This window comes from Colobus angolensis, unplaced genomic scaffold (genome assembly GCF_000951035.1).
Source record: "Colobus angolensis palliatus isolate OR3802 unplaced genomic scaffold, Cang.pa_1.0 Scaffold45, whole genome shotgun sequence".
NCBI classification, from domain to species: Eukaryota; Metazoa; Chordata; class Mammalia; order Primates; family Cercopithecidae; genus Colobus; species Colobus angolensis.
Window position 1 is genome coordinate 1,774,044 of NW_012117932.1, and position 18,186 is coordinate 1,792,229.

The 18,186-nt window shown below is 36.1% G+C and overlaps 1 protein-coding gene across 1 annotated transcript in view; it reads left to right on the plus strand.

Annotated features, from left to right (window-relative positions):
* USP14 (ubiquitin specific peptidase 14 (tRNA-guanine transglycosylase)) overlaps positions 1 to 18,186 on the plus strand; it is a 61,623-nt gene that overhangs the window by 25,666 nt on the left and 17,771 nt on the right. Inside the window, exons 6-8 of the mRNA XM_011957775.1 lie at positions 2,426 to 2,530; positions 3,714 to 3,817; positions 16,099 to 16,157. Of these exons, the coding sequence (XP_011813165.1) occupies positions 2,426 to 2,530; positions 3,714 to 3,817; positions 16,099 to 16,157 (268 nt within the window). The remainder of the gene's footprint in view (positions 1 to 2,425; positions 2,531 to 3,713; positions 3,818 to 16,098; positions 16,158 to 18,186) is intronic.

Consider the following 18,186-nt stretch of genomic DNA (forward strand, 5'->3'; position numbering starts at 1 on the left):
GTGATCCGCCCGTCTCGGCCTCCCAAAGTGCTGGGATTACAGGCTTGAGCCACCGCGCCCGGCCCGCTTTTTCTTATAGATTTGCTTTTTTGAGTGCTTAGTATATATGGTGTAGTTTTTCCCCTAGTTTGTTGTTTTCAAATGTTTTATAGACATTTTTTATAGTTACATCAGTCTTTTTAATATTTATGTCAATTTTAGAAAATCTTCCAACAATGCATGAGGTTTTGGATTCACTTGCATTCTTTTATGAATATTAAGTTTTTTACATTTAAATCTTTACCTTTAATTCATTATGGTTGTGGTATGGTATGAAGTGGAGAGCTGATAGTATGTTTTTTCTAAATTATACAGTTTTTCTCAATGTTTTTCGTTATATAATCCCTTTTCCCCGTAATTTTTAAGGGCATTGTTTTAGTCTCTATTTTTTTTCAGAAATTTCTTAGCTATTATCATGGGTATAAATTTGCTGCATGAATGAATCATTTTGCAAGGTTTTGTAAAGGAATTTCATTAAGTTTATATAACTGTAATTGCATTTTTATAGTAATTTTTCAAGTACAGAACTTGTCATGTCTTTCAATTTATTTAGGTTCTTTTTTTCTATCCTGAAGTAAAGCTTTATTCTCTTACTAAAGTACTACATTTTTCTTGTTATGTTTATTCTTAGATATATGTTGGCATTTGTTCTATTGTGTTTTCCAACTGGTTATTGCTAGTATATTCTTTAAATAGTTGGCTCCTGAGACAGTTGTCTTTGGAAAAAGATTCTTGGCCTGGTAGGGTGGCTTATACCTACAATCCCAGCACTTTGGGAGATGTGGGGATCACTTGAGGCCAGAAGTTTGAGGCTACAGTGACCTGTAATTGTGCCACTGCACTCCTGCCTGGGTGACAGAGTGAGTCCCTGTCTCTAAAAAGAAAAAAAAAAATTCTGTAGTGATGGCTTAGTACTGCTTTACTGCTTTGCAATGATCTTATAAGATGTCTGTGTAGAAATAAAAGGTGATAGAATAAAGGTCTTTAGATTTAATTGTAGGTATTCTTAACTGAATTTGTTGGCCTTACTAATTTCCTAATTTTAATCATCATCTGGATATTTTTAGTCTTCTGGCTATCATTTTTCCCTCCCTGTTTTTTTTTTTTTTTAAACCTCCACTTCTGGTCCTACCTTTTTCTTTGTCTCATGTGTTCATGCCTTCCAATTAAGATATTGAGTAAGAGAGTAAGGTGTTGTTCATATTTTAAGATTATGAGCTTTACAATGACAGTGTCTTCCTTGTCCTTCTATTGATTGTAGGAGTGTTTGCATGTGTATTCAATAAAAGTATTTACTTAGATTAATGTGTAGAATTATATAATTGGATATTTTGGACAAATTTACTCTGTATTTGGTTTGATATTTTTCAGTAATGGAGAATTTAATGCTCTAAAAATATTTGTTTTTAAATGTAAACAATCACTACAGTTACACAATAGACACTCACAGAAAGAATTTTATTAGTGTGTGTGTGTTTGTTTTGTTTTTTGAGACAGGGTCTCACTCTGTCACCTAGGCTGGAATGCAAGTGGTGAGATCACAGCTCACCGCAGCCTCAACCTCCCAGGCTCCAGTGATCCTCCCACCTTAGCCCCCAAGTAGCTGGGATTACAGGCATGCACCCCTATACCCAGCTAATATTGATATTTTTTGTAGAGATGGGGTTTCGCCATGTTGCCCAGGCTAGTCTTGAACGGGACTCAAACCATCCACCAGCCTCGGCCTCCCAAAGTGCTGGGATTATAGGCATGAGCCGCTATGCCTGGTCTGAATTTTATTAGTTGTTAGTTTGTTATGGGGAGAGGTGATGCCACTTAAATGTTAATAATCATTTGAAAAATTCCCTCTGCTACAATATTCTAAACATTATTAGGTGTTTTTATGGCAATATTTGTTTTTTCCTTCAGCTTTATTCAGGTACAATTTATATAGAGTAAAATTCACCTGTGTTTGATGTACAGCTTGATGACTTTGGGCAATTCTGTATTGTCATGTAACCACCACCACAATCGCGATTTAGAAGTTTCTTCACTAAAAAGTTTCTTTACACCTTTGCCTTGGCCTCAAACAGCCACCCCAGGGCTTTTTACTTGTTTTAAACAATGCAGTGATTTTTTAGTAGTGTATTTACAGAGTTGTGCAGCCTTCACCACAATCTAATTTTAGAACATTTCTGTTACACCAGAAAGAAACTTGTACCATTTAAAGCCACTCCCTCTTCCCACCTCCAGTCCTAGGCAGCAACTAATCTACTTTCTGTAGATTTCCTTTTTTTTGGCAAATAGAATTATGTAATATGTGTTCTTTTGTGCCTGGCTTCTTTTGTTTGACATAAACATTACCAACTTTTAAGGATTTTCATGAAATAACTTTTTTTAAAAACAGGGAATGACTCTACTAATGATGGGGTCAGCAGATGCTCTCCCAGAAGAACCCTCAGCCAAAACTGTCTTCGTAGAAGACATGACAGAAGAACAGTTAGCATCTGCTGTAAGACACGCCAGATTTTATATGTTTGATACTACTTTTTGAAGGACCATTATTACAGTGTCTTTCAGAAAGTAGTATCTAAATGTCTTGAAGACTTAATCATTAATACCAAGATGGATGTTTTTATCTGTAAATAAGAGTTTTATTATTTTTAATTAGATTAAGGGAGTCCTGTGGTTAAATAATGCACAGTTAGGGTTTTTTTTTTTTGTATTGTACACCTTACTACTGGTTTTCAGACTTCCAAGTGAATTTATTTAGGCTTAACTTATATATATTTAGCTAATATCTGTAATAAATATGTTTCTGGCAGATAGTACTATATAAGTGTTTACTATTATTTATGAGAAAACAGGGTCAAAGAGTAGTTTAAATGCTGGGATATTTAAATTTTTTAAATCCTTCGTGTGGAAAATATATACATTTTATCCTGAATTTAAATGCAAAATCAGTTTAGAAACTGGCCAACACACGTGTCAAATTTTTTTTTTAACACCTTGCATTTATTTAGTGCCATTCATTCATTTTCTTGTTTTTTTTTTTTTCCCCTTGAGATGGGGTCTTGCTCTGTCACCCTGGCTGTTGTGCAGTGGTATGATCGTAGCTCACTGTAACCTCAACTTCCTGGGCTCAAGTGATCCTCCCACCTCAGCCTCCTGAGTAGTGAAAATTGTAGGTGTGCACCACCATGCCCAGCAAATTAAAAAAAAAAAATTTTTTTTTTTTTTTTGGTAGAGACAGGGTCTTGCTGTGTTGCCTAGGATGACCTTGAACTTCTGACCTCAAGCTGTCCTTCCACCTCAGCCTTCCAAAGTGTTGGGATTACAGGCGTGAGCCACTGTACCCTTCCTGTTATTTTGCTTTTTGTTTTTAAGTGTTTCTATGCATGTTTTGCCTGTTCTCTTCTCCTGATAAACCTGCCAAGAAGGCAAGACTAGTATGATTATTCTCTTATTTTTAAGAAGGAAACTAAAACATAATATGATGGCCAGCATGATCCAAGTAAACATTTTTTGGGGGGGGAAATAAAACTGTTTCTTTAGAGTGAAGGCAGAATATAAATTGGTAGAAGCTAGTAAATGGTACTTGATTCAAAATGAGAATTTTAGTGATTTATATATGTCGTGTCATTTTGTAAAAATGGTTTAATGATTTAATCCTTTTTTTTTTTTTTTAAAACTAGATGGAGTTACCATGTGGATTGACAAACCTTGGTAACACTTGTTACATGAATGCCACAGTTCAGTGTATTCGTTCTGTGCCTGAACTCAAAGATGCCCTTAAAAGGTAAGACTGCAGTCTTTTTTGGGTAAGGGATGTTCACATTTGGGTGAGTAGTATTGTTTTGTTTTGTTTTCTTTAGCATCTTAATGAGATATAATTAATTTCTTCTACAATTCACCATTTTAAAATGTTTAATGATTTTTACAGTATTCACAAGTTTGTGCAACCATCACCACAATCAATTTTAGGACATTTTCCGCCTCCTCCAAAAGAAGTGTCATACTCACTGGCAGTCACTAGTTATACCCTTTCACCCACCTCTAGCCCTAGCCAAACATTAATCTACTTTCTGTCATAGATTTGCTTATTCTGGGCATTTCATATAAATTGAATCATAGAATATGTGGTTTTTTTGTGACTGACTTCTTTCATTTAGCATGTTTCCGTGGTTCATTCATGTTATAGCATATATAATACCTCATTCCTATTTTATGGCTGAATAATACTTCATTTTATGTATATATCACATTTTATTTATCCATTCATTTTGTTGATGGAAATTTGGATTGTTTCTCCTTTTTGGCTGTTATAAGTAATACTGCTGTGAACATTCATGTTTTTTGTGTAGATGAACGTTTTCATAGTAGTAACTACGTTTAGCGTGTAGAGGAACTGCCACAATAATTTTCCAAAGCGACAGTACTGTTTTACATTCTCACCAGCAATGTGAGAAGATTGCCAATATTTTCTGTCTTTGATTAAGCCATCTAGCGGTGTGAAGTGTGGTATCTCATTGTGGTTGTCATGCACATTTTTTTTTAGTGACTAATGATGTTGGGCATCTTTTCATGTGCTTATTGTCCATTTATATATCTTCTTTGGAGAAATGTCTGTTTAAATCTTTTGCCTGTGTTTTAAGTGGGTTGTCTTTTTAAAAATTCAATTGTGTTTTTACATATATACAAGTTCTTTTCCCAATGGATAATTTGCAAATCTTTTCTTTTATACTATAAGCTGTCATTTTACTTTGTTTTTTAAAAATTTTTTTTCCTAAGTCTGTTGTATGCAGTGTCCTTTTACTTTTCTTCATGATACATTTGTAGTGCAAATGTTTTTTAATTTTGATGTAGTTTAATCTTAATTTTAATTTTTTCTTTTGTCACATATGCTTTTGGTTTCATATGTAAGAAGCCACTGTCTAATTCTAGGTTACAAAAACTTACTTCTTTGTTGTTTTTCAAGAGTTAATATACTTTTAGCTCTTCTATTGAGGCCTGTGGTTAATTTTTATGTATGATGGGAGGGAGGGAGGTATTTGCTTATTCTTTTGCATGTGTATATCCAGTTCTTCCAGCATCATTTGTTGAAGGCTGTTGTTTCCCCACTGAATTGTCTTAGCACCTTTTTTGAAAGTCGGTTGATCGTAATGTATAGGTTCATTTCTGGACCCTGGATTCTTTTCTATTTATATATATGTCTATCCTTATGTCAGTCAGTACTGGTTCCAAAAAAGAAAGAACATTTTGTTTTTATACCATCGTATGAAAGGAAAAGAGTAAATAATTAATTACAAATGTTTCGAGAACCTGTGAAATAGTCTACAAATAAGGGTCCTTTCTTCCAGTGAGTATAAATGAAACTTAAAAAATATGTAACTTAATTCTGACTAAATTTATACAACTGTCTTGATACATAAATTGTCAGTTCCTTATGATAGAATTCTGAACTACAATTTGGATTCTAGACAGCTTTATGAATATTGATTTTTGTTTTTTCCCTCAGTCTCTTGTGAAATGTGATAGAACTAAGCAGAAGAGAAGGGAAAGAAGGACTGTGCAGAAATCTGAAATAGTGACTTTAAAGGTTTTCTACATTTCTCTGAAGTGAATAGTTGTCAGGTATTTATGAGAAACTGCATAGATTACAGCTGATGTATTATCAGTGAGCAAGACACAGTATCTGTCTTCAAGGCACCTGCAGTCTAATAGAGAAAGACTATCAAGTAAACAGGTACTGTTTCAGAACTGCTTTGATGGGAAATGTAGGCTGCTATGAGAACATCTAAGAGGGTTCATAAGGGGTATCTAAGGATAGTTTGGGAAGACTTCTTAGAGTAACTGGTATTTAAACAGTTAAGTATTATCCCAGCCTGGATGAGGGGTTAGGGAAGTGTGAGAGTGGACTGGAGGAAATAGTATTTAAGCAAGCATCTGGAGGCAGGAGACTGCAGCATACTCAGTGCAACTGCCTGGAGAAGAATGGATGTAGAAAAGGTGCTAGATGGGAGATTAGCAGGGGCCAGCCAGAAATCTTGAAGTCATTTTTAAGAAGTGTGGACTTTGTGTTGTGGATGAAGAGAAGCCACTGGAAAATTTTAAGCAGAGTACTGACATTCAAATTATCCTCTGAATTCTAGGTAGCTAAGATTATTATTTTGTTCTTTAATACAGTTTTTATTTTAATTTTGCTTTAAAAATTGCCTAGTGAATCTTACTGTGTCTTTTATATATGTCCCAAAATATTGATTTATTTTACCCTTTCCTCTTATCCTTGGATGATAATACTGCTTGGGGCAAGAGTCTAGGTCAAAGCCATTTTTCCTTAGTGACTGGTAGTTATTTCTCCACTATTTTTGTGTGTCCGTGCTTACTGATGAGAGATCTGATATCAGTCTTGATTTTTATTCTTTTCTGTTAGTAGCTTTTAGGGTTTTCTCTTTTTTTTTCTTTCCCCCAGTGTTCCAAGAATGTGAGAGTGTAGGTTTTATTTATCTTATTTAGTACTCAGTAAGCACTTTTAGTCTGAGGACTCTTGTCCCAAACTCTAGGACATTTCTTGGTCATTATTTCTTTAGATACTGCTTCTCCTCTACCTGGTTTCTTATACAGATTAAAATTTCTAGATCTGTTTTTTAGTCTTCTAACTTTTCTTCATGTTTTAAATTTTTATAATTTTTATGTGATGTGCTCTAGGAAAATGCCTCAGTTCTGTCTTACATTTTACTGATTGATGCGTCTGCTTTGTTTCATTGCTTATTTATCATGACCTTCTGTTCTTTTTTGTAACTCCTTATTCTTAATTTTTGGATCTAAATCCTGCTTTTATTTTTCTGAGGCTCTGAAGTATTTTTATTTAAAGGTTTTTTTTTTTTTTTTTTTTTCCCCTTGTTTGGCCTTTTAACTCTGTTCTTTTTGGATGTAAGGGTTGTTCTTCCCTCATTTGTTTGAAGGTTGTGTACTCATATCATGCCATCATATTCTCTTCCTTAAGTCTCAGTTGCAAATTATCTGAATAGGTAGTTTGCTGGGGTAGCTTTCTGGCTAGCACCCTTGGGAGTGGCTGGTGGAGATAGCCTTGGCTCACTTCCAAGATTTCCTCTTTACTATTTTCTTCTTGGATGCCTTTTAGCCTCTTCCTGGGAGAGTGCTCTTTTATGTTTTGGAAAGAGTTCTTTATAAGCAGGGGAGATTTCATCCTGTGTGGTTCTATTTTCCTGAAACCAAAAGAAACATTTTTTTGTTTTTTCTTATTTTTAAAAAAATAAAAAGTGAAAGTTACTTTTTTTGCTTTTTGGTTTTTATTTTTAGTATTTTTTTTTTTTGTACAGCAACCTCTGATGCCAAACAAAAGAAGTAGTTTTTGAATTCTAAATTTTCTCAAGAGAGTGCACTTAGTAACCTAATTGATACAAGATGTCATGGATGGTAGTATGTCTTTGGAAAAATGGCACTAACTGATAACAAGAAGAATGAAAAAAGAGAAAAACATTCCATGAAAGGTGTTTTACAGCTGGAGATGAGGAAGATCATCCTCACAAATACTTAGCAGAACTTGTCTTTGGCAGGTTCTATAGAGTAGGAGGTATGAGTCCTGAGTGCGATGACTCTTGCCTGTAATCCCAGTACTTTGGGAGGCCGAGGCAGGTGTCTCACTTGAGCTTAGGAGTTTGACACTAGCCTGGGCAACATGGCAAAACCCCATCTCTACAAAACAAACAAACAACCAAAACAAAAATTAGCCAGGTGAGGTGGTGTGTACCTATAGTCCAGCTACTCAGAGGCTGAGGTGGGAGATTGCTTGAGCCTGGGAGGTCGAGCCTGCAGTGAGCCATCAGCTTGCCACTGCACTCCAGGCTCGGCAATAGAGTGAGGCCCTGTCTCAAAAAATAAAATAAATAAAAGACAATAAAGTAAAATAAAATAAAATAATAAATAAGTGGGATGTATAATGATGGAGAGTAGAAGGAAAGTGTATTCAAGAGAAAGAGACTGGATTAGCTTAACAGGCAGTAAGGACCAAGAACTGTAGCCACAGGTAAAAACAAGGTTTGAAATGGCTTGCTTAATGCCGCCCAACAGTGGAATCTCATCATACTCCTGGAGTTAGGTTCTCAGTTTAGAACCTAGAGTAAAAACTATATGTTATAAAAAATCATCCCAAAATTCTATAAATTACTCCTCAAAAGACAGTATCACATTGCCGTATCTGTTGTATTGGAGACTAGCAAGCCCCACCTCTCAATATACACAGCGTACCCAGTTTCATCTTTTTTTTTTTCCCCTTATTTTTTATTTATTTATTTTTGAGACAGAGTCTCACTCTCTCACCCAGGCTGCGGTGCAGTGGTGTGATCTCAGCTCACTGCAGCCTCCGCCTCCCAGACTTGAGCAATTCTTCTCTCAGCCTCCCAAGTAGCTGGAATTACAGGTGTGTGCCACCATGCCTAATTTTTGTATTTTTAGTAGAGACGGGTTTCACTATATTGTCCAGGCTGGTTTCAAACTCCTCACAAGTCATCTGCCTGCCTCAGCCTCCCAAAGTGCTGGATTTACATGCGTGAGCCACTGTGCCTGGCTGAAAATATTTATCTTTAAACACTAGAGTCTCATTCAGTTCAGTGAGATGCTCATATGAGAGGCATGCAAGAACTGAGACACTTGGAGGGAACAGAAAAGCCCCATATTTCATCTCACAGCTGTCTAGGGGATATGTTCATTGTGTGAAATTGCGTATGGGATTGCTTATACTACTAAAAATTATTTTCTTCTTTTTAGCTTGTTGAGGGCATATCTTCATTTAAAATTTTTAAACATTTTAAATTATTTTTTATTTCTTGAGGCAGGCCCTTGATCTGTTGCCCAGGCTCTGGAGTGGCACAATCACAGATCACTGCAGCCTTGACCTCTTGGGTTCAAGGATCCTCCTGACTTGGTTTCCTGAGTAGCTGGGACCTCAGGCGTGCACCACTATGTCCAGCTGATTTTTCAGGAGATGGCTATGTTGCTCAGGCTGGTTTCAAGCTCCTGGCCTCAATCAATTCTCCTAGCTCGGTCTGCCAAAATATTGGGATTATAGGTGTGAGCCACCACATCTGGCACACAAATCTTCATTCTAAGTAATTGATTTCCACTTGTTCTTGACAAAAAAATTTTAAATAACAGAAAAGTCTACATAGTTGATACTCACTTTTTCTTAGCCATCTTCTCAGCCCTTATGTCAGGATATGATGAAAATGCATCATACATTTAATTCATACAGATTGAAGATATGCCCTGGGCTGGATGTGATGGCTCATGCCTGTGATCCCAGTGCTTTGGGAGGCTGAATCTATAGCTTGAGGCCAGAAGTTTAAGACCAGCCTGGGCAACATAGTGAGACCTGCATCTCTGCAATAAAAAAGAAATAGCTGAGTGTGGTGGTGTGTACCTGTGGTTCCAGCTACTCATGAGGCTGAGCTGGGAGGAATGCTTTAGCCCAGGAGTTTGCAACTACGGTGAGCTGTGATGATGCCACTGCACTCCAGCCTGGGCAATGCAATGATACCCTGTCTCTTAAAAAAAAGAAAGAGATGGGCCGGGAGCAGTGGCTCATGCTTGTAATCCTAGCACTTTGGGAGGCTGAGGGGCAGATCATTGAAGGTCAGGAGTTCAAGACCAGCTTGGCTAACATGGTGAAACCCAATCTCTGTTAAAAATACAAAAATTAGCCAGGTTTGGTGGTGGGCGCCTATAATCCCAGCTGCTTGGGAGGGGGAGGCTGAGGCAGGAGAGTTGCTTGAACCCAGGAGGCGGAGGCTGCAGTGAGCTGAGATCGCACCACTGCGCTCCAGCCTGGGCAACAGAGTGAGACTTCAGTCTCAAAATAAAAGAGAAAGGGATGAAGATTTGTGTTATACTTGGGTTTTTTCTTTAAACATATGTGTAGCAGTTTGTGTTTTTTTTATAACCAGTTCGAACAGTCTTAAATTTGTGCTCACGTCTTTGTTTTTATGCTTACATATTAACCGTTCTGCAGTACATCTTGATGAATAGGATTCTTTGGATCAATTTCTGGAAATGGAGTTGGTGGGTTAATAAATTAGAGTGGATAGTTGGACCTTTTAGATATTGGCAATTGTTATCCCAAAAGGTAGAAAAATATGAATGTTACATTCTGTACATATTCATCAAAGTAAAATATTATAATGATAAATATTTTTTGATTACTGGTAAGATTGAACTACTTTTTACTGGTGAGTTTATTGGTGACATACATTTCTCTTACAAGGTAAAAATCTAGGTTTCTCTTTTTTTCTCCAATTACCATTTATAGTATATTGATACACATTGATCTTTTATCATATGTATTATTAGTAAATATTTTTGAGACCTGGTCCTGGATTTTCTAATTGGGTTTATTTATTGAGATCTGATTTTTTTATGTGTTTGTATTATGCCATTTTAACCATCTGGTGTATAGTAATGCATCCTTCTTACTTTCAATGTATTACTGGATAGTTTGATCCATATTTTGTATCTCTTTGAACTTCATAGTCATGTTGTTCAATACGCCTTTCTCCCTCTAAATGGATATATAGTGGGAGTGTCAACCTTTGGGATTTTGACCATAATGTTTATCCAAAACCATAGGTTTCAGATAAATTGACATTTTTGCAATATTTAGCCCTCCCATCCAGGAATATAGGCTGTCTCCCCATTGTTTCAGATCTTGTTTGACTTTCAGTAAGATGGATTTTTTTCACGTGTTTTATTTCTAGCTGTTTTGAATTTTTGTATTTTGTACTGTTAGATGAATTTTCCCTTGATCATTTTGTTATTGTCCCTGCTAGCTGACGGGAAGAAATCAGGCATACTAATTTCAAATGTCAGATTTCCATGGTTCCAAGGTGTACTTTCCCCTAATACTGAAATAGTCCTTAGATTCTATGAAAATTTTACTATACTTTTTATTTACCTTGAAAACACATTTATTTACCCTGAAAACACATTTTATTTATGATGATACTTACGATTATGATTTATTTATGATACTTATATTTATGAGGAAATAAGACCTATTTTCTATTAATATTTGGATTTTCTAAATAGGTAATCAAATCCATTACTCAGGTTAGTATTGTCTGTTTCAGGCAGTTTACTTCGTGTTTCTTTCGTGTTTCACTAGCTAGAACTTTTAACATAGTGTTAAATAGTAGATGGTTGTGGAATTCTCTTGTTTTTGATTTTAATAAGATTGTTGTGTTTTAGGGTTAAACATTGACCTTGCGTGTGGTGGAAATATTCTTTTTTTCTTGTTTCTTCTTGTCCTCCCCTCAGGTTTGGTGGAAATATTCTTAAGAATGTTAAGAAAGTATCCCTCCATCATTTGTTTACTGGAGATGTTTTAAAAATAAGAAATACATGTTAAAATTGTCAAATGTTGTTTGTTGACCTAGTTCTAAGATTTTTCTCACTGGATCTATTTGTGATACATTAGGTTAATAGTTAGCCTAATAGACTATATTCCTGATGCGTTCATATTCTTTCAGTATATAATGCTGAATTTAATTTGCTGGAACATTTTAAAAGGATGTTTGGGGTCATTTGTTACTAAGACTGATGTATAGCATTCTGTCTCCCTCTGGCTGTTTTTTTTTTTTTTTTTTTTTTTTAATTTGTGTTAGTTTGGTGTTAGAGTTGTGGTAGTGCTGTGTCCGTCTTTTCCTGGAACTTTTGTTTTCTTTCATATTTTTATAGGACTGATCTGCTGCTGAAAGACTTGCCCAGGAAATTGGCTGCGCTCAGCTATTTTGGGGTATTTTATTTTATTTTATTTTGAGACAGAGTCTCGCTCTGTCGCCTAGGCTGGAGTGCAGTGGCGTGATCTCGGTTCACTGCAACCTCCGCCTCCCGGGTTCAAGCGGTTCTCCTGCCTCAACCTCCCAAGCAGCTAGGATTACAGGCATCCGCCACTACACCCAGCTAATTTTTTGTATTTTTAGTAGAGATGTAGTTTCACCATGTTGGCCAGGATGGTCTCAAACCCCTGACCTCAGGTGATCCCCTGGCCTTGGCCTCCCAAAGGGCTGAGATTACAGGCGTGAGTAACCGTGCTTGGCCTTTGGGGTATTTTAAATGTACTTACTCTCTTCTAAAGTTAGTTTTGGTAATTTATATTTTCCTACAAAATTGTCCTGTCTTTAAATTATTTCAGCTTAAGAGTTATTCTACCATTGGACCTGTATTTTTTTTTTTTGTATTTTTATTTCTTATTTGTTTTATTTGTATTTTCCTCCCTTTGTTTGTGTTACCTTGCTAGAGATTTGTATTTTAGCTTTCAAAGAATTGGCTATTAGATTGATTGTTTACTTACTCTTGTGTAGTAATGAAAACATTTAGTTCTGAGATTTTGCTTGTTCTCTATTTGTTAGATGAGGCTGTTCAAATGTTAACAAAAACCACTAGAAAGTCTGTTATCTTTTCCTTTTAGCCCAGTTTTTGTTTTTTGTTTTTTGTTTTTTTGAGACATTCTCATTCTACCTCCAGGCCAGAGTGCAGTGGCATGATCTCGGCTCACTGCAACCTCCACCTCCTGGGTTCAGGTGATTCTCCTGCCTCAGCCTCATGAGTAGCTGGGACTACTACAGGCACGTGTCACAACGCCCAGCTAGTTTTTGTATTTTTATTAGAGACAGGGTTTCATCATGTTGGCCAGGATGGTCTCGATCTCTTGACCTCGTGATCCACCTGCCTCGGCCTCCCACGTGCTGGGATTACAGGCATGAGCCACCACGCCTGGCCCATTTATTTTTGATTATTGAATTATAACATGCAGAAAGTATACAAATTGTAAGTGTACAGCTCAATGAATTGTCCCAGGGTGAACACATCCACGTACCCAAAATAGAGGCAGAACCCTTCCAGCACTCTAAAAATCCCGTCACAGATCTTAATCACTACCACTGTTTATGTCTCTCAAATTGGAAATACTATCCTGACTTCTAATCTCATAGATCAGTTTACCAATTTTGAACTCTTTGTGAACAGAAGTGTACAAACTGGGCCCATTTGTCTGGCTGATGACTGGCTAATGGGTCTGGCTCGTGATGTTTAATGTATCCATGTTCTGTGTATTGGTGGTTCATTTCTATTCATGCTGTATAGTATTCCATTGTGTGCTGTACTACCAATTTGTTATCCATTCTTCTATCGATAAATATTTGGTTTATGTTCAGTTTTTGGTGATTATGAAAAAATATGCTCTGAATATTCTAGTACATTTTTGGGCACATGCATTTGTTTCTGTTGGGTGTATATGAGTATGTATGCATATGCACAAAATATATATGAGTGAAACTGCTGGGTCATAAAGGGATGTATATATTCAGTTTTGATATGTTTTGCCAACCAGTTTCATAAACGGAGGTACCAATTTGTATTTTCATTAACATTATATGTGCTTTTCATTTGTTCCACATCCACCCCCAAGAGTTTAAGCCAGGTTATTTAGCCAGTGGATTTAGAAACACATATATGAAAGCATATGTTATAAATGTATTTTATTTCACCATGGGTAAGGATTTGGCCTATTTTGGAAATTTGAGTTTGTCTTTTTGATCTGATGTATGATTATTTTATGGGGACTAGAAAAGTCAAAATGTCCTCTCTTTGTAGGTGTCAAAGTATAATAGATATTAGGTTAATTTTATTATATATCATTACTTTTTTTTTTTTTTTTTGAGACGGAGTCTCGCTCTGTCCCGCAGGCTGGAGTGCAGTGGCCAGATGTCAGCTCACTGCAAGCTCCGCCTCCCAGGTTCACGCCATTCTCCTGCCTCAGCCTCCCAAGTAGCTGGGACTACAGGCGCCCGCTACCTCGCCCGGCTAGTTTTTGTATTTTTTAGTAGAGACGGGGTTTCACCGTGTTAGTCAGGATGGTCTCGATCTCCTGACCTCGTGATCCGCCCGTCTTGGCCTCCCAAAGTGCTGGGATTACAGGCTTGAGCCACCGCGCCCGGCCTATCATTACTTTTTATATATCAACTTGACAGAGATAAGGAAAGATCCTCAGTACTTTTGACTGTAAAACCTCTCAGTATTTCTGTCAATTTCTCTTTTTCTAAGTTTTTCTTTATAAACTTCAATGTTAATGTTATTTGGCTTAATAGATGGTTTTACATTAATTAGGAATTACATTTTATTGCTCTAATATGGGAAGTGTTTTTTGGATATTAAATTACATATGACTTTCCTTTTCTTAGTTACAAAAAAAAGGTTGATAATTCATTAGTTATCTTTGCCATAAATGTAGAAATAGTTACATATTCATGTTACCCTATAACAAGAAGTAAAATTCAGTAACAGCAGCAATTATATAGCTAATTACATTCCCAAGTGATGTTCTGGGATATGTCTGCTATATTAGTACTTCATTTTAATTTCAAAAATGCCTTTCAAGAAGTTGCCAAATGTCTTAACAGGGAAATTTAATGATTTTCAGGTTTTTAAAAATGAACACACATAATTCAGACATTATTGTGAATTATTGTGTATTGAAAAATTAAGAAAGTTTGTTTAGTCACAGCAGTTTCTGAAAGATGCAAACAAATGAAAAAGGGAAAAACAAAATCCTTCAGTTGAATACAATTTAACACAATGCTTTCTGTGATTTCTTTCATACTACCTAAGCATAGAGGTTTTGCTTTTTAAATTGAGATATAATTCCCATCTAGTGAAATGCATATATCTTAAGTGTTTGGTTTGATCAGTTTTGACAAATGCAAATTCTCTGTAATCCATTTGCCTGTCAAAGTATAGAACATTTCTGTCATCTCAGAAAATTTCTTGTGTGTGCCTTTTCTCAGTTAATCCTTATCCTCTCCACCCACTTCCAGCAACTACTGATTTCATATTAGTTTGCACATTCTGAAACGTAAAATAAATGGAATCCTACAGGTTGTGCTTTTCTTTTGTTCTGGCTTGTTTCACTCAGTATCTAGCTTGGAGATCCATTCATATTACTGTTGACAAGATCAGTAATTCTGATTGCTCCACATTCCTGCCAATATTGGGTGATACTAGTTTTTTTTAATTTTAATTTTAATCACTCTAATGGGTGTATAGTATGTACACATAGTTTAATCATAGTGCATATGCAGTCTCCCTCCTATTTTTCATTGTTTGATATTAACTGAATGATAGTTTCTGAGCTTTTATCATAAGACATTGTGAGTAATGACTGCAGTTTGAATATTTCCTTTGCATGGCCAGTTTGTTGTACTGTTGTAAATTAAGTGAGGATCGTAAAGCTGAAAGTGAATTTAGAAATCATTTAATAGAAGCTCCTCAGTTTACAGATGAGCAAACTGACCTAAAACTGTAAGTGACCTATTTAATGATACACAGCAAGCTAATGCTGAATGTTTTTGATCTAATGCTTATTTCTTCCAAGTTATTTCAGAGATTGTGTTATTTTATTTCCTTTGTAATTAATGGATAGTTTTGTTTCACAGTACTTTGAGAAAATGGTTGTTTTAGCTGGGTGCAGTGGCTCATGCCTGTAATCCCAGCACTTTGGGAGGCCGAGGTGGGTGGATCAACTGAGGTCAGGAGTTCGAGACTACCTGGCCAACATGGTGAAACCCTGTCTCTGCTAGAAATAAAAAAATTAGCTGGGCATAATGGCGGACGCCTGTAATCCAAGCTACTCGGGAGGCTGAGGCAGGAGAATTGCTTGAACCCAAGAGGTAGAGGTTGCAGTGAGTCGAGATCTTGCCATTGCACTCCAACCTGGGCAACAAGAGCAAAACTCTGTCTCAAAAAATAAAAAATAAAATAAAATGTTTGTTTTATATGTGTTTGACAAAGGGAAAGAGCTTAAAGTAGGCTCCATCTAAATTCCCTTTTCAGCATTCCTTTTTTTCTCCATATAATGCAAGACCAGGAGAGAAGAAAAGGAAAGGTGGGAACAACTCTGTGGGACCTGCAGTTGAGGGTGTCGTAGTAACTCCTTTTAACAGGTTGCTTCCCATTTGAGTGTTAGAATGAATTGAATTCTATTATTTAACTCTGCTTTAATGTTCCTAGGTATGCAGGTGCCTTGAGAGCTTCAGGGGAAATGGCTTCAGCGCAGTATATTACTGCAGGTTTGTATACTAAATATACTACTTTTTAATAGGAGTAAGACATTTTATTTTTCACTCAAAATCCTTTGCAGTTTCCAGAATATCTTATGTGAAACATCACCTCATTAAGCTTGGAGTGTACATTATACTTAAGTTGAACAACTTGGTACTTATTTTATCATCCAGATTATAAATCAGTGATGTCTGTCTTTTGTGAAAAATAATCTTTGGATTTTTTGGGTTAAATTATAATTTTGGCTTCAGATTTGATTTGTGTAATGTATCTTTGGGATTGACTGGGGAGAGCCAGCGACGAGTTTTATCACAATCGATGTATCATTATAAAAGAGGGTCTTAGTGAGTATTGGTGTAAAGAAGTGATGTGTATGAGGAGACATAGTAATCTTAAAGGATAGAAATAACTGGTTTCTTCGTTGCATAAGAGAATATACCCCTCACGTAATTTTGGACATTTTAATATTGGTAAATCTTTGGGTTAGGTCAAGAGGGTTTTACAGCCATGCCTTTTTTTTTTTTTAAACTCTCTCTCTAATGGCTTTATTGATATAGTGTACATATCATAAAATCTGCCCATTTAAAGTGTATAATTCATTGTTTTTTAGTTTATCCACAGAGTTGTGTAAATTTTACTAAAATGTTAACTTTATAACATTATCATTCCATAAAGCAACTTCATAACGTCTAGCAGTCACCTCCTTTCCCATTTCTAGCCCTACCCAAACATTTATCTGTGTGTTCTTTCTCCCTAGATTTGCCTACTCTGGACTTTTGTACTAAATGGAATCAGATAATATGTAGTCTCTTGTGACTGGTGTCTTTTACTTTGTATAATGTTTTCAGAATTCATCTACATTGTGGCATGTATCAGTACTTCATTCTTTTTTATTGCTAAATAAGAGTGCCTTGTATGGACATGCCACATATCATTTATCCATTCATCATTGGTGGATATTTGGGTTGTTTCTACTTTTCGACTATTACAAATACTCCTGACATTCGTGTACAAGTCTTGGTGTGGACAAATGCTTTCATTTCTCTTTGGTATGTATCTAGGAGTGGAATTAATTGCTGGGTCATATGATTACTGTATTTAACCTTTTGAGGAACTGCCAGAATTTTCCAAAGGAGCCGCACCGTTTTACATTTTCCCCGGAAGGGTATAAGGGTTCTGATTTCTCCATGTCCTTACCAGCACTTAGTATTGTATGTCTTTGTGATTGTAGCCATCCAAGAAGTATGAAGTGTTATCTCATTGTTGTCAACCATTGATTTTTGATATTATAAACAGGTTTCTTTTGTGTCATTTGCAGTTAGAGAGATTTTACTCTAACCTTTTTTCCTAAAGTAGACTTATTTGTTGAAGTTTTTAGTGAGAAAGTGTGATTGTTTATATCTACTTCATTTGACAGCTTATGTATCTTAGAATAATTTAGAATTTCAGCAGCTTCTCCAGCATCATATATGCAGCTAATAGTATTGGTGTGACGAAAAATACTGTTCTTTACATTTTTGCTTCTTGACCTTTTAACTTCTTGTTTTGAAATACATTTAAATTTACAGAAAAGTTGTAAGAATTCACCAGTTACTAACTTTTAATCACATTTGGTTTCTCATGTTTCCGTTATGCATGTAATTTTTTTCTGAACCATTTTAGAATAAGGTGCCAGACATCAGGTGTTTTATTCCTGAATACTTCAGTATGTATTTCCTAACAATAAGGACATTCATAACCACAAGATAATTCTTAATTTTCAGAATCTGGGCTGGGTGCTGTGGCTCATGCCTGTAATCCCAGCACTTTGGGAGGCTGAGGCGGGCAGATGACTTAAGGCCAGGGGTTTGAGACCAGGCTGGCCAACATGGTGAAACCCCATCTCTACTAAAAATACAAAAATTAGCCGGGTGTGTTGGTGCATGTCTGTAATCCCAGCTACTCAGGAGGCTGAGGCACAAGAATAACTTGAACCTGGGAGGCGGAGGTTACAGTGAGCTGAGATTGTGCTACTGCACTTCAACCTGGGCAACAGAC